Source organism: Helicoverpa armigera, chromosome 19, assembly GCF_030705265.1.
Source record: "Helicoverpa armigera isolate CAAS_96S chromosome 19, ASM3070526v1, whole genome shotgun sequence".
Taxonomy (NCBI): Eukaryota; Metazoa; Arthropoda; class Insecta; order Lepidoptera; family Noctuidae; genus Helicoverpa; species Helicoverpa armigera.
Window position 1 is genome coordinate 11,122,298 of NC_087138.1, and position 15,281 is coordinate 11,137,578.

At 45.8% G+C, this 15,281-nt stretch overlaps 1 protein-coding gene and 1 long non-coding RNA gene across 2 annotated transcripts in view; both read right to left on the minus strand.

The window, feature by feature from the left end:
• LOC110375110 (lutropin-choriogonadotropic hormone receptor) overlaps positions 1 to 15,281 on the minus strand; it is a gene marked incomplete at its 5' end in the record, with an annotated part of 34,265 nt that overhangs the window by 7,616 nt on the left and 11,368 nt on the right. Inside the window, 8 exon segments of the mRNA XM_049841625.2 lie at positions 1,008 to 1,148; positions 2,685 to 2,828; positions 3,328 to 3,396; positions 4,055 to 4,126; positions 9,064 to 9,135; positions 9,439 to 9,582; positions 9,857 to 9,997; positions 10,075 to 10,146. Coding sequence (XP_049697582.2) covers positions 1,008 to 1,148; positions 2,685 to 2,828; positions 3,328 to 3,396; positions 4,055 to 4,126; positions 9,064 to 9,135; positions 9,439 to 9,582; positions 9,857 to 9,997; positions 10,075 to 10,146 — 855 coding nt within the window.
• On the minus strand, positions 11,149 to 11,807 carry LOC135118232 (uncharacterized). The gene is made up of 2 exons (XR_010277448.1): positions 11,639 to 11,807; positions 11,149 to 11,376 (listed from the first exon to the last, which is right to left on the minus strand). It is a non-coding gene; the product is annotated as an uncharacterized LOC135118232 (long non-coding RNA).

The window sequence follows — 15,281 nt, forward strand, 5'->3', positions numbered from 1 at the left end:
AATAAGTTTGAGTGGCATAAACTTTAGTGTGAAGTATTTTAAGTGCAATGCTATTTCTATATTCTATATTTTTAAATTCGGTTTCATTTGTGTCCAGTGGGTTTATTCTATTCCTAAGTTTTGCTCTACAATGATTAAAAATAAACATATAAATAACAATTTTTTTTCAAACACTTTAATTCTATAGGTACGCAAATAAATAAAATATGATTTATTATCTACCTTGTTTCTCGTGATTGATATCTATAATATTCTAGTAAATTTGCCGCTAAAAGATAATATGACATAATATGGCAAAGACTATGAACTACGTTCATACAGTGGCGGTCTTTGCATTTTAAATTACTTATATTGAAGCTATTACTAACTGTTCCAATAACTTAACAATAATTTTAAAACACTTTTATTCACAAAACTAACTCTAAACAAAACATAAACACGGTTAAAACTTTATTTTTACACTTCTCGAAACCTTTCTCACCGACTTTTTTCAAGTGAATAATGTTTCGACCATACTCGATAGCCAGCCTTCGAAATTTACGTTACCGTACGTCAAAACAATGTTCGTGCTGCCATGTTTTGTTTCCTTTTACGCCCGATAGGGGCGCTGTACAATTCTCATACAAATGTTACTCGATTTCGATACGAATAACTTTTCGCAAATATTCGTGCTTGGGCTACACAGATGGCGGGACGTGGTTTCAAAAGATATGAAGGGGAGTGCCAGGTGTCCGAGAACGATGTCGTAGATAGAGCGAAGTGGAGAAGAAAAATTAGGATAGCTGACCCCACCACCATGTGGGATAAATAGCTAGAAAGAGGGAGAGACACTCGTAGTCGTACATATGATGAGGAGTACATAAACAGATTGAAGAGAGTGACGTCACGAGTCATTATACGGTAGAGCAGACCTTCAACTGTGTTGTTAAGTAGCATATAAGTAACTCTAGGCGCGGGTGTGTGGCTACCGCTATTGCTGGTGGAGGAAGTAGTGCGAGAATACTGACAGCGAGCGCAGCTGCGGCGCGTGCTGGCAGAGCGCGGCGGGCAGGCGCGTGAGGCGCGCGCGGTCGGCGCGCAGCGAGCGCAGCCGCAGCGACCCGTTCAGCGCCGGCAGCTCGCGCAGCGCCCGCGCCTCCGACACCACCCTGCCACACATGCACTACACTCACTATACTGTCATTATGGAGGAAACATTTCATTTTTGGATCTATAACACAATTTAAGAAACGCAAAATACTGAAAGATCAGACGTGAAATCCTCAGATGTTGTGGCTCTGGGAGCGTGGCCCGGGCGCACACGTCACGCGCGGAACTGCCGCGTCCGCCCGCTTATCCGCGACACTTCCGATGTCGCGCGTATCGGAGGACAGCGGACGGGTGACGCAGCTCTCGCGGCTACATATTGTGTTCACTACATTAGGCGACAGATACGCGCTGCCTACTCTACCGAATAATCCAGATAATTCCCGACTCCTGTCACATGGAAGAGCACGTTTACTGGGGGATTAAGCGCCTATATCTGCGGCGCGCCGAGCTCCGAGAGGCTTAAGGAAAACGGCTTTACACTATATATTGTAGGTAAACCTTAGCTACTTCATAATGCAAACACGGTTTATGATTACATATCAGTTAAGTCCTTTCGAACAACACATCAATATCGACCGGCTCTTGTGCTGGCTCGGCTAATGTACGCGGCCGAGTCACACTCGTGCCGAGACCGTGACGCGCCTCGTTCAGCATTAAAACACTTTTGGACATGTACATAGTATTCCTTTGTTTTCCCCTGTGAGTCCCTGCACTGAGCAGGTATGACGTGAGGGCACGTCGACGTGTGACGAGTCATGTCACCGTGACGAACACAACATGGTCTCCGCCTGCGTTAGTGAAGGCGCCGCCGACGCTCGCGGCTCAGGGACACAAACAACTAACTCGTCAATACGTCCACTCCGAAAGGATTTCCGGAATTTAAACGAGTTTATGATGTAACCAATATAAGATACTTTATTCTAAATTGCGTTGACCGTGAAGTCGGCCCTATATACCTGCCTAGTGCCTACTTAATGATTGGCTTTTATAGAAAACCAGACAGTTTAAAGTATGTTTTTTTTTAATTGTTTAATCATATAAACCTGGATTGAATGATTTTATTCAACATTGTCCTTTGGGGAGACGATCAGATCCTCTTACAGTGAGAGTGCACGCGTGCGACAGAGCCGGTTCGCGCCGGTGCGTCACGTCACCCACAAACCTTGCCCCGAATTCACTTCAACAACGTTAGACCTCAGAAACACGGAAATCAAAGGGCAATCCTACTAATCATTTAAATTATTAGTCGCCAATGTCACATGAAACCGACACTGGACCCGCTACTGGATAAACCTTGCCTTGCGGCATCAAGTCCGCCAATGTACCAATTTTGTACATAAAGTATAAATGAATAAACAAATAACAAATTGATCAAGTTCCATCCAAAATAGTTTAGTTCATGAGAGGAAAATGCTCTTCTTCTATGCTTGCAACATATCAGGATAGGTTTTACGCAGGGTCGGTTAGTAGCCCCGTGGGACACCCCAGCCACAGCTGCACATCACACAATATGGGAATGGAACTTGTGAGTGAATACACAGACGGACACGCTGTGTCGGTATGAGCTATGTGAGGTGTAGCAGGCGATGTCTCACAGCGTGGTGAGGTGCGGCAGGTGGTCGAGCGCGCGCGGGTGCAGGCCGCCCAGCGGGTTGGCGCGCAGGTCGAGCCGCGCCAGCCGCCCGCCCGCCTGCAGCACGCCCGCGCCCACGCCCTCCACGCGGTTACTCGCCACTGAACTGCGCACAACACATTACACTCGCTACAAATTTATCTATTTGCGATTATGAAAACATAAAGCTCTGCGGGAGCCAATTAATATGCCCTAATTTATGCGCAATTTTTGTGGTTGTTTCATTTTAAAAATGGCTTAATTAATTAATTTACGGCGTCCTAGCTGATTGTCAGCCATGGCGTCTGATCTCGAATGAGATGAGCCAGCTGAGCAAGACATTATAATGCGCACTCTCTATTCCTTCACTCTCACAGACCAGGAGACGGCAATCCGACACGATTAACATGCTCTCCCATGCACGGACCATAAATTTCAACCACAAACTTCCAGGTTCCGGGCTGCTTTGTGAAAGTTTCTAAAACCCACACAGCAATTTCGGTCTACTCCGGGAATCGAACCCGAGAGCTCGTGCACAGCAGTGGAACTAGGCGACAACTGGAGCAAGGGGCAGATAATGTGTCAATTAGGAACAATGAATAAGAGAGCTCGCTGCGTGTACTCACAGGTCCTCGAGCAGCGGCAGCAGGCGCACGGCGGCCGGCAGCTCCGTCAGCAGGTTCTCCTCCAGCCGCCTGCACACACACACACGAGTGCTGTCACTACTGGACTGACAACTATCTGTTTACTACATCAACCACAATACGAGTCCCCAGCAACTGGGCTGGGGAAGACCCGCCCGGTGACCGGAAGTGTGAAGTGTGGCATTGATATCTGAACTAAAATGACTACCAATGATGACTTTGTTTGGTGATATCTATCACACCAGAAGAAGAGGTGCCCAGCGGAGATTTAAAATAACAAGAACAATAACAAAGCGCTAGTGACAGACAGATGATCCCGCGCGGCGACACATACACGGCGGGTTACCGCACAACTAGTCGCGAACTTTTGATCACGTCACTTATCGCTACATTATCAAGTCGAAGCTCGTCAGTTTCAAGTGCTTCAGATAACGAGGCTCCGGCATGTCGCGCTAATTGACTGCGACACTTGGGCTCGCGCTACACATTACGTTTGATGCGAATAGTTTCGGGTCACGCCGCGCTTTCCGGACCAGCGGTCGTGTACTATATTACTACTTATGTACAGTGTACACTGAACCTTATCCTCCTCTCAGCGTGACCTTGGCGGAGGTCGTTGCGAGGTCGAGCGGTCGCACGGGATACCGAGTTTGATTAATTATTATTGAAGGTTAGACATGACAAGTGAGGGTTGCTAGCTTGTACTCACAGCACGCGCAGCGCCGGGATGTTGCTGAAGGCGTTGTCATCGATGAAGGCGATGCGGTTCCGCTTCAGCACCCTGCACACAAGGAAACGCTTAGCGAAGTGTCAAGCCGAGCCCTGCTGGGCCAGCCCTACCTAGCCAACCCTGTCGAGCCAGCCCTGTCGAGCCAGCCCTACCGGCGGCGACGCCATTTATTACAACAAATATCTGCGGGAAGTGATAATGTTCACTCATAAATCACGTCGAGCGAGGCTGTGCCGGCGGCGCTGTCCGCTCAGCAACTTCTCTATGTATCTACTTTACTCTAACATAACCGCCATCAATCCATTGCTTACACAGGTTCTAATATACCCAGTTCGGGAGCTCCCTACATTACACTTAAAATACGAATGAAAATGCGAGAAAGTTTAAGTAGTAAATCCCATTTTTTTATGGTAGTATCTAGATAGGTATCACTCGATACTCGGACTCGGATCGGACGCTCTGGTGTAGAAACCCGCCCACACGAGCTCACGGCACTATGTACAGCGTGCAATACAATAAGTAAGTACCTCGCGTCTACTGCGACTTGTGAATGGCGAACAAGTAGCTCCAGGCGGGAACAGCGCCATTACGGAGACAACACCACATTATGCAAATATGGAGCCAATAAAATGGCACACAAATAAGGCCGACGAGCGAACAGACCCTCGCCGTGACGTCACGCGACCGCTACCCGCCGCCGACAGCCCTATCATGTGTCCGCCATATTTTATTCACATTGTACAAAGCTGAAAACTGATTATTCTTGATCCTTCAGCCTCCAATGTTCATACAATTTATTTCCCCCTAACCTACCATAAAATAATTATGTTTGAAAGAGGTCTTCCATGCCTACATAGCATGCCTGGCCTACAAACAAAGAGCGACTTTATAATAGTTTCCCATACCTACTTACAAAAATAAACTATTTGAAGATGTTTGTATTGAGTTACGTGTAATCGGAAACTCAGACTGTTACTGTTACAGCCTTTTTTTTATCGTCCCACTGCTGGGCACAGGCCTCCTCTCACACGGAGAAGGATTGAGCATTAATCAAACTCAGACAACTATAAAAATATTATAATACCTACCTACCTACGAGAGTTGTAAGCTAGTATAAAATGTTCTGATCAGTGCGTGCAGTACCTATCAGTTGTATCGCCCTGTAGTGGGTGCGTATAACCGTAGTAACTATTATATAATCTGTGGTATAACGAAGATTAACCTTATGAGAGATCAATCCGCGGGGCTTTGACTTAGCCATCGCATCGCAATCGCAACGCAACGCATCGAAGTCGTTTAAATTCTTTTATAGTCATATACTTAATGGAGAGCGACGTTTATACATTATATGGATTTCACTTGTTTAACTCAACTTAAGGCTCGTTTCGTTACAGAACGAGAACGTTTAGGGCTGGGAGGTAGCAACTATTTGGGGCCAGTAACGCTAGGAAGTGAGATACACGAGTCTGCGTGGCCGCTCTCGTTTCGTAACTAGATAAGATCTTGGAGATTAATGACTAGTGTCGGTTAAATGAGATGTTGGGACGTCCGAGAGGATAGTTGGCGAGCACGGCGTGACTGATCGCCCGGGGCTATCGGATTAGCGCGAGCCGACCGGACACTGACACCTAACAGATGCCCGCCTGAGCAGGGTTCACCCTCCCCCGCCCCCCACCGTCCGACCACGGTGTCCAAGTTAATAGATTTTATTTGATATACTAAATCGGATTATACAAAGGGTAACATTAAATGCGTAAAATCTGAAAATACTTTTATCACAACAATTAGCGGAATTAAAAACCCCTTTTCCATGTAGATTTATCCATGTGAAATTTTTCAAAAAATCTTCATTATAATGTCCTGGCTTTTATGAAAGGTCCAGCCATCATGTGCGTGATCGAACATGTCAAAGACGCAAAAATATCAGAATAGTAACTTTTTTTTTCCTTTTTTTAGAATTCGGTAAAAGGAATGAAAAATCGTTTGGCCTGCTAAAAAAAGATATTTAGTAGGGAGATATAAATGTTTGTTAAGAAAAGCTTCCTATAGAATAGATAGAGAAATAAAATAAACGAACGGAATTAGGAGATTCCTCCGCTGTAATTCTTCAGGAAGCAACTGCAACCATTCAGTATTAGGGTCAATTCCCACTGAAAGAGCAGCGGCCGGCAGCGGCCGTAAGAGCACGGACAATGTACGAGAGCGGCGCGGCGCGGCCCAGCGCGGCGCCGCGCGGCCCGCCGCGCTCGCGCTCAATCTCTTGCATTTACGGCCGCTGCCGGCCGCTGCTCTTTCAGTGGGAATTGACCCTTATCCTCCAGGGGGCAATTCTCGCTCTCTAGGAAATATCTCTGTCGTTCCCATCATCAGGTCAGCACTGAACCTTAATGTTTTGTAGTACCATCTATACTAATATATGTGCCCGCGGTTACGTTACTCGGGAAGAGTCTTGCTTGCCAACAGTACAACAGTTTTTCCAATCGGCTGAGAAGTTTTTAGGATATAAACTTTCCTCTTCATTATATTAGTATGATAGACAGATTAGTTATTAGCTGTAATGGAATGGAGATTTTGTTCGGTTCGGATACGAGATGACGTCTCGAACAGTCGAAACGATTTTAGTTACCTATCTTTCGAGAAATATCGGAATCGACAGAGAATCCAGATCATTATTTTTTTACTTGAGAAATAATCGAATTCGACTTTTTTCTCGAATTAGAATATGTGAGAATTGCCCCCAGCAGGGTTCAAAAACAAATTCATTTACTGCTTGACACTGGTAAAAGATATACTGCATTAATTTGTGTCCATCGCAGGGAAGAACTTTTGTCGCATGAGAAAAATATGAATTACAGAATTAGTTGTGAAGTAAGGAGATGAGCATGAAATAGAAGCGTCTCGGTGTCAGTAAATGTATCGACAGACCTTCCAGTCGTTCTATTTCTAGAAATGAAATCTGGAATAGTTGCGGGGTGGGGCCGGGGTGGGGGCGGCGGGGCGCGGTCGTCGACCCCGGCGAGCTCGCGCCGCCCGCTGCAGGAGCACGCCTGTGTCCTGCAGGCCCCAGCACCGGCAGCGCACTGACTCACGAGTGTGGAGCCGAGGACGGAGGGACACGTTAACCAGGACTGTTCCACTACAGCACCGACATTTTTGCACCAGTTAACGGCGGACATAGGAAAGCTACTCATTACCTATTACATGAAGTAGCAAACTGACGAAACTAATGTTTAAGATATGAATGTTAAATGTAAACTTTTATTTGTTGATTTCGCGAAGTTAGCTAAGTTGTTTGGCAACAATCACTTCGTATTTACTATTGATTCGTAGTACACTAAACACCACAATGCAGCCGAACCTGAGCTCATTAAAATCCGATGAGTGCTTTCATTGCCATCGTTTAACGACTGAGCAAGATCTCGCGCGAGGGCTGGGGCACGAGGATCGGGGGAATGTGGTGTGATTGTTGTTATGCAACTTATTAAATATTGTTACATCAACGGAGAAAGGATACACACACACACACATGCAAGGAGCTACATCGAGTGATGAATGAATGTCATGAATGCCAGCATGCACTCGCTGACACATATTGAGTGCGGCGTTGCGTCACTCGGCCGCGGCCGGTGAGCGACGCGCCGGCAGAGAGGGGACGGCTTTAGGGATAGCGCTGTTTACGTCGCGAATTGTGCCATCGAGCCGAGTTACTGCCCGACACAGACATCCCGCTGTATTTATGACCACATAAATCTAAGTGAGCGGCTGACGTGAGCCCGCTCCCTCCCCCGGCCCCCGCGCCCGCCCCGCCCGCCGCCAGCGAGATTATGAGGACGACATTTGCTCTTTAGAGCAAACAAACCTGTCGCGCAGCATGTGCCGCCTCTCGCAGTGCACGCTCGCACAGCACGAGCTGTCGTCGGTGCGCTCCGGCCGCGACTACTACCTCACCACTGTGACGGAGTGTAGCTGTCCTAGCATCGGTTACGAGCAAGGCAAGGGTTTCTGAACACAATGCGTGACAATCGCACCGGCGCCGTCCGCGCGACCCCTCGTCCACTCTCAGAATATTAACGAGTTCGGACTTCGGTCTGGTCCGCCTGCCGACGCCGCCAGCCAGTTTATACAAGCGCAGTTCAGTGACCCGCCTCAGGAACAGAGCGCCGTGATTGCGGGAGCCCTTTATTAGGTCCAAATAGTGTTTGTCCCCATGAGCTGACAAGTGCCGAGTGTCACAAGTGGCGCGGCATTGGCACTACGTGCTTGCATGGCAAGCCCACTGTTAGTATGCAGCTCGTCGTGTCTAAACAGACGTTCTACATTACCTCCTCTTTGTTTTTCACTATTTTCGAAGTTTTGCTCGTCAACTTGTTTACATCACAAATTAGCCCCCTTACTTATAAAATCTCTAATCACCTTCTAAGCAACATTTTAACTAATCACTACTTAGTCTTAAGTAGTGAGTGACTAAATGTTCGTTAAGATATGCTTAAGCAACGTTTATTAGTAAGAATTTTCTTAAACAGCCCTTAAGTATTACTTATATTTAATTCACGTTTATAGGTAAGGCAGTAAAATTACAAATACATAACTCGTCACATAATGGTAGGTTGAGTATTGTAAAGTGACCGAGGTTCCGTCCTGGAGGGACCCAATTTATTTCATATTAATAAACTTAATGTTGTTGGGTTTGTGCACTTACCCGGGCGGGAGCAGTGTAAGATGCGAGCCCGCGAAGTATGGTTGAGGTATGCGAGTTGGAATGTAGGAAAGATGACTACAGGAGTCAGTTAGCGTATGTGTTACAGAGAAGACGAATAAATTGTAGCGCCAACCCCGAATAACTTGGGAACAATGCAGGAAGAAGTGGAGAAGTGTACTCATTATGTGGGTAATTACATATTTTTTAAGATTAGGTAGGTGCAAAGTTATTTAAAGTAAGCAAACACATGAAACAATGAGTCTCGTGAGTAAGGAGTCGGCGTACTCACAGCGTGTGCAGCGCGGGCAGCGGCGGCAGCGCGGCGCTCGGCAGCTCGCTGATGAGGTTGCCGCCCAGGTTCCTGCCGGCACCACAGAACACTAGCACTCTCTTTGTCTCGCCAACAACAAGCTCATCTTGTTTTAACTTTTAAATGGCTGAGCCGATTTTGATCAATTATGTGTAAGAACTACCTCTGGAACACCAGCTTTCATCCGCCATCAAAAAAAACCGCATCCAAATCGGTTCAGCCGTTATAGCTGCATAGAAACATAAGTAAAACCCCTCTTCGGTGGTTAAAGTCAAGAGCATCGCTTCGTTTTTAAAGAAGATCAGGTAAGAATGAGTTAGTGTGGGCAGTCGAGTAATGAGCGGGGGCACGCACAGCGTCTGCAGATGTCGCAGCGGCGCGAGCGCGCGCGCCGGCACCTCGCGCAGCAGGTTGCGCGCCAGCCGCAGCGTGCGCAGCGCGCGCAGCCCGCGCAGCGCGCCGCCCTCCAGCGCCGCCAGCGCGTTCTCCTCCGCCGACCTGCGCACAGCACCGCGTCACGCACACTCTTTATGTAAATGGCACAAGGCTTGCCCGCTTGTGAAATCTGCTCACGCCGTGCGCGGTAATACACGTGTCCGACAGTCCACCAGCGCTCTAGACGTTTTACACCTTATGTTCATTACCTATTGTTTTCCCTTAGAGGTCTCATAACATATCTTATAGTGTATTGTGAAAGGTCACATCATTATGTAGTGGTATGAGCAGTGGCGTTAGGATGTAAGTACATAACAAGTAGACGGGACAGACTGACAGGAAGTGCAGATGGTGCAGGTCCTGCAGCGCGTGCGCGGGCAGGCGGCTCAGCGCGCAGCGGTCCAGCCACAGCCGCGCCAGCGCCGCGCCGCCCAGCGCGCCGCCCGCCAGCGCCTCCAGCCGGTTGGACGACAGGTTCCTGCGACACACGACACATGACGCGCCTGTCCCGCGTGCTCACGGCACACGCGGCACGTGCACACAGCTCGCACTCACAGCTCGCGCAGCCCGGTGGCGGGGAGCAGCGCGTCGCGCGCCAGCGAGCTGATGTTGTTGTTGGACACGTCCCTGCAACAACACGCACGTCTATACACACTAGCTCAATACGCCGGAAACGATTTGCTAAATTCATTTTTTGATTGATAGGGTATTCCCATAGTCGTCAAATCAGAATCTGATCATGGAAACCCTGGGAAATAAAGGGCATCTCTTGAAAATTGTGGGCAGGCTATAGGGTAAAAACTTGATACTCAGGTGAATGTCTGATAACACTATACAAAAGTCTAGGTTAAGAGCCGTCCTGATGATGGAGATGAGAGAAGGTCGAGGGAACTCGGCAACGGTATTAACTACCTCGTGTTTGGGCGTATATTATTTGTATTGACAAGAACTCCGCATTAGTAGGTACTTATGCGGATAGTGATAACTATTCTTGTCATTGAAAAGCAAGAAGTACAAAAAAAAAACGACTTCTAAAACTGTTTTGTAACTTTTACGAAGCCGCAAAAAAATATTTTTATTAGGGCCTGGGACATGGGCCTGGAAGTCGGTGGCGAATTAAACATATAGCTACAAGATACTGGTACCCATATGCAGTAGAAAGTAAAGCAAAGAAGAAGTTTGTGTTAAGCCGCGGGCACCAGTTTATTAAAATATGATGACGTCACGTATCTGTGACGTCACGACGCTTACAAGTCAAGTCCAGAAAAGCAAAGGGACATTTCGTGAAGCAAATGAAACATGAACACAACACGAGCAACAAGCCGACGCGAGCACGTGCGGGGCTTGAGCGCGACCTACACTCTGTCCCTCAATAAGTACATACTTAGGGTAGACTGGGTACAGTTGTGCCAATTTTCATTTGATCACCAATAATTTTGTTATTTGACTAATTAGCTCGCAAAAAAGGAACTTGTATCGCAATTTGTACATTTGTGTACGTAAAAACACTAATATATTGTTCCTTAATACAATGTATTACTCATAAGATCAATTTTTAAAAAAATGGGAAAGTGTCACCACCGGCCACATACCAAGGGCGGTTGTGACATGCATAAACATATATCAAAATGGTCTATAATATCTTTTATTGTTGAAATGTTTAACATAATAAGCTTACAAACATTGTTTTAACAATCAAAAAAACAACATTTGCTCTGTTAAAACTTGTAGCTGTAGAAAGGCTTGTAGCTTGAGCTACACGTACAAAATCCCTTGTTTCACTTCTTCATCGGCATCTTTATATTTTTTGATATCACACTGCGCTCTTTCGGTCTTCCACAAACGCATTCTGGACATCTAAAAGAAAAAAATAATAATATGAGATTTATTATATGTATAGATATTCGTCACAACCGTACCCAAAAAAAATGACACAACCGTACCCAACGCATCATTTTGAAAACAAAAAATCGCCACGATTTTACCAAATACTTTACGTGAAAAGAAATCACTTGTAATTAAATATTAATGTTCAACTTTAAAAAAAAAAAATTATAAGATAATCTATCTGTATAAAAATAACAGTAATTAGGAAAAGAAATCGAACAAAAATACTTACTTTTGATTGTTGAAAAGCAATGTGGGCTCCTGCTTACGTCAACGTCGTGCGCCGGCCAAAGCAATACTGGGGAACGTGTTTAGGCTTGTAAGCCACGTCTTTCTCCCCTACACCACTCCCCCGTATTACGTATAGTTTCGTTACAATTGCGACTGTCACTACCGTACCCTGGCACAACCGTACCCAGTTTACCCTACTTATTTTTTCGATTCTAAACAAGAACGGCAAAAATGGGTCGAGGTCATCGGTTCCGGGAAAGGTATTAAAAACAGTTTTTATCAACATTATGAAAATAGACTGAGTTGCAAGTGTTTTATCATGTCGGGCAGGAGTCGGAGCCGCCGTTTAAGGAAGGAGCAGCTTTGAGCAGAATGTTTTGCGAGGGCATCGCGGCAGCATCCAGTGCCTATGGCGCGGAGGTCACAGTGACGGCGCGGCTCGCGGACCCCTAACGAGCTCGCGGCGCTCGTTATTGGCGCCATCCATCATCCGCCGCGGTCGCCGACACGCCGCCCCCCACCCCCCGCACTCACCCCACTCATTGAGCTCCGCCTGTGACGTCACAGCGCCACACCACATCACAGTCTGCCATGTGTTTAAGTACTGCAACACTAGCCTGGGCCCTCAGTCCGGCACACGTAGTGCGCGCCCAGGTCGAGGCTCCTCAAATAATCGCCTTCTGACCTGCCCTGCTCTCCTTTCAGACATAATTCACTTTTACGTCAAATCCATTCTTCTGTGGAATGAGCTTCCTCTGGAAATCAGGATGGTTAACAGTCGATATTCCTTTAAAAAGAAACTACGCGACCACATTCACAAGAAATTGGCAGAATCGCTACCATAGCTTGTTTTCTATTCTTAGGGTATCTTCTTTACTGTTTTATCAAGTAAGTACCTATTAAGCAAAGTGTGGTTTAGCAATGTTACTGTTTTCTCACGGTTTTCAGAGCTTCCATCATCAGGTTTAGGATCGGAAGATAACGGGAATGTGAAAACTGTTCAGACCGGTTGATAAGCGACGCAGATATGCGCAATAAAAATAATAAAAACAAATATTTGGATTGAGAAACTACCCTTTTTGCGAAGTCAGTTAAAACTGGGCTATCTAACATTGAATCGGATCAGTACCTAGGCGCTTCCTGTGATTTGAGCTTTCTAGTTGGTAAACAAACCATCAACCATTTATTAAATCGACTTATTTATTATCTTTGTTGAGTGTACGTAGGTATTGCCATAATTATGATATTTGTAACAGGAAACTTTATTAGTTGTATAGATGCAACAGGTGTAGCTTTTATGTTTATTATTTTAGTCAATTTATTATTGGGTAAAAATGTGTATTGATCGGCGATACTTGTGTAGGTGCAGAGCTGTCGCCGCTGTGTCAGCAGCGCTGCGGCGCCACAGCGCAGCGCGGCGCGCCGGGCCATCGTCCGCCGCCCCCCCACCCCGCCCCGCGCCCCGCGCCCCGCCCGCACACACCGACACCTCGTTATCCTTGACGCATAACAAATGGCGCTCCGCACGCCGCGCGCAGCAGCACGACCTGCGGCTCACAGCTGTGAGCTACAACTACTACAAGCCACTAAACCTTACTAACTAAACTTTCGTTGTCTTTGATGGGAAACCACTACAAACAGGGGATGCTACCTAATAACAGCGCGGTTTCGTCTACTGCCCGGACCCGGATAAAATATAGACGATGTAGGCATGTCATCAGGGGATAATGAAAAAAACTTTTTACAAAAAAAATAAAACCGACTACCAAAAACACTGAAAAGCATAAAAAAACTATTCTTTGGTGCATCGGCCTAGAAGTCAGTGTCTAATGGATGTTCCTGAGTTTATACGCCACCGACTTCTAGGCCGATGCACCTAAGAATAGTTTTTTTATGCTTTTCAATGTTTTTGGAAGTCGGTTTTATTTTTTTTTGTAAAAAGTTTTTTGAAATCGGTCCAGGCGTCTTTGAGAAATCGCAATAACAAACATAAAAAAAAATACAACCGAATTAAAAACCTCCTTCTTTTTTTGAAGTCGGTTGAAAACAACAGTAAAAAACAAAACAATTCTGTAAATTAGTTTGGGAGCGTTTAGTTAACTATTATATAATCTGTGGTTTGATGAGGATGATGATGTCCTCCTAGCCGATTATCGGCTACGGCGGCTGTTCTCATGTAAGGAGATCAGTCAACTATGCAGGACATATTATAGTGCACGAGCATTTGCGCAGACACAAGCGCACTCCCTATTCCTTCACTCTCATAACCCGATGGGACGGCAATCCGACACGACCGGAGAGAGATCAGGCGCAGGACCGACATTTACGTGCTCTCCGATGCACGGGTGAATCAATCACCAACTTCCAGGCTCCGGGCTACTTTGTGAAAGTCTTCTAAAACCCACAAAGCGATTTCGGCCCGACTCGGGAATCGAACCCGAGACCTCGTGCTCAGCAGCCGCACTTGCGACAACTAGGCCAACGAGGCAGTGTAATCTGTGGTTTAGTGAACAACTGGAACTGGTTACAGCTTGACGCTGTTTCACGAAACAACAAACCACGTATTACCGCCAATTTACCAAGCACATTCAACATAAAGCTATAGTTTACAAATGAAAGCTCAGAAAAGTTAATTTGTTCTTTTGCTTTTCTTCAGGGATTTTAAAAGACTTTTTTAATGAATAAGTTTCTGTATTATTGAATTCTGTGTCTTGGTCTAAAATTGGTGCGAATCGTTACCACATTTATATATAGATACTACACATACGTAGTTGTTAAAGTTCACATCAATACGAATAAGCGCGCTACCGCCAAGCACTACCACGACATGCTGCGTGTCCGGCGTGGAGGCCGCAATGTCACTCATCACATCAGACATCAGACAGATTGTGACAAGTTCTAATCCCAGAACGTGTCGAGTAATCGCTGAATATACATTTTAAACGAGATGACTACAAACAGACAACTTTAACATTTTGCATTGTCGGATAATAAATGAATTATATTATTACTTAGGTATTGGGTATTTGTGAAAAGTTGTCGAGTGTTTTTGTTTGTTTTGAAACAGATAGACGACGCGTGATGTCGATAAGCGTCGCGATAAGCTGCTCAGCGATAGCGTGCTCTACGCTCTACGCGACACCTGCAGCCAAAGCCCACTATGTGGATGTTCTCTGTGACAACGTAGCATCTAGGTACTAAACCGATATTTTTTATTACTTTCCAATGGAAAACTAGGTTACCTGTCAGGGTAATAATGTATATATTTTTTTTCAAGTGGTCCGAATGCGCATACCCTATTTAAAGACCTGTCTAGGCGGCTGGTTGACGCTTCTCGTGACCAAAAGGCTGGCTATTACCTCGGACAAAGGATCAGCATGGCCATCCAACGAGGTAATGCTGCCAGCCTCTTGGGTACGCTCCCAGTTGACAGCGATGGGGATGAATTTTTTGACGCCTTTTAGATAAAGTGTGTATATATATATTTTGTTTTTATTGTTCTACTAGGATAGTTTTTTTTTTGTGTTGTAAATATCTATGTATATAACTATGTAAATAAGTAGGAATTCGCATTAATATCATTATTTATTTATTAAGCTCTGCAGAAACCGTTGACGTTATTAATAAAAGGGAACAAATATAAT